This window comes from Sinocyclocheilus anshuiensis, unplaced genomic scaffold (genome assembly GCF_001515605.1).
Source record: "Sinocyclocheilus anshuiensis isolate Anshui unplaced genomic scaffold, SAMN03320099.WGS_v1.1 scaffold24, whole genome shotgun sequence".
NCBI classification, from domain to species: Eukaryota; Metazoa; Chordata; class Actinopteri; order Cypriniformes; family Cyprinidae; genus Sinocyclocheilus; species Sinocyclocheilus anshuiensis.
This window is the reverse complement of record NW_015557090.1, coordinates 169,457-170,486: the sequence shown is the minus strand read 5'-3', so window position 1 is coordinate 170,486 and position 1,030 is coordinate 169,457. Positions and strand designations below refer to the sequence as shown.

The window sequence follows — 1,030 nt, the reverse complement described above, 5'->3', positions numbered from 1 at the left end:
TTGAGGGTGAGTAATTTGTGGGCTAATTTTCATTTTTGGGTGAACTAACCCTTTAAGAAAAAAAAAAGCTAAAAAAACTGTATTTAATTGACATTGTCCAAGTAAAAAAGCGCAATTCACTACTTACGAATATTTTGTAATTATTTTTACAAATCACAAATTTCTACAAATCAGTATTTTTATATTGTACCATTGTTTTGGCATTCACAGTTCTTCCCTCATAAAAGCCATATTATATCCATTATTGAGTTTTTTTTTTTTTTTTTTTATATATGTATATATATTCACATACTAGTATGTATAATGTGCATACTGTCTTTCTGTCTTCCTCTTAGGTGGGTACTACCTTACATCTCTCTACGCTGCCCTTTTTTACATTAGCAGCTTCCGGCCTCATCTAGCGAAGCGGCAACTTAGTGCAGAAGCACACAGATCTCTCAGCCAATGGCACCGCAGACGCACACTGCACTGCAACCAATCACGCCACAGCAGAAATCGTAGGACCATCCGGAGACACGGGCCGGAAGATGGAAGCCGTAAAACATCCGACGAACAGAATTCTTTGAATGCGAGCACAGAGTCCAGCGGTCTGACTGATGTCATGCCAGCCACCTCTAGCGTGCAAGAAACACTCCAGGACTTAGATGAAGAATTAGAGAATGTAAAGGAAGAAGAGGAGGGACAACAAATACTGTCACTAGAGACGTTGCACCTCACTACTCCTAAAACAGAGGGAAAAGAAAGAGGTGATGGAGTAAGCTGGAAAGAAGATAACTAAAAATCACATGATTCTAAAGGAATGAGCAAATGGTATCTTAATGGTAGCAAATGGAACTTAATAGAGATGCTTGTGAAGGCAAAGCCTGTTACTCAAATGACACCTCAGATCATGCAACTTAATGAAAAGAATTCATGCTATTATTTCTCTGAGCAACCAGATTTCGGATTTTTGCTTGTTACATGATAAAATGGTTGAAAAAAAAAAAAACATCCACTATACCATAATATCATATATATATATATATATATA

The 1,030-nt window shown here is 37.0% G+C and overlaps 1 protein-coding gene across 1 annotated transcript in view; it reads left to right on the top strand.

The window, feature by feature from the left end:
- Nucleotides 1-995, top strand: part of LOC107677047 (uncharacterized) — a 32,010-nt gene extending 31,015 nt beyond the window's left edge. Inside the window, exon 19 of the mRNA XM_016471838.1 lies at nt 336-995. Within this exon, the coding sequence (XP_016327324.1) occupies nt 336-778 (443 nt within the window). The 3' untranslated portion in view covers nt 779-995. The remainder of the gene's footprint in view (nt 1-335) is intronic.
- Nucleotides 996-1,030: the final 35 nt, after the last annotated feature.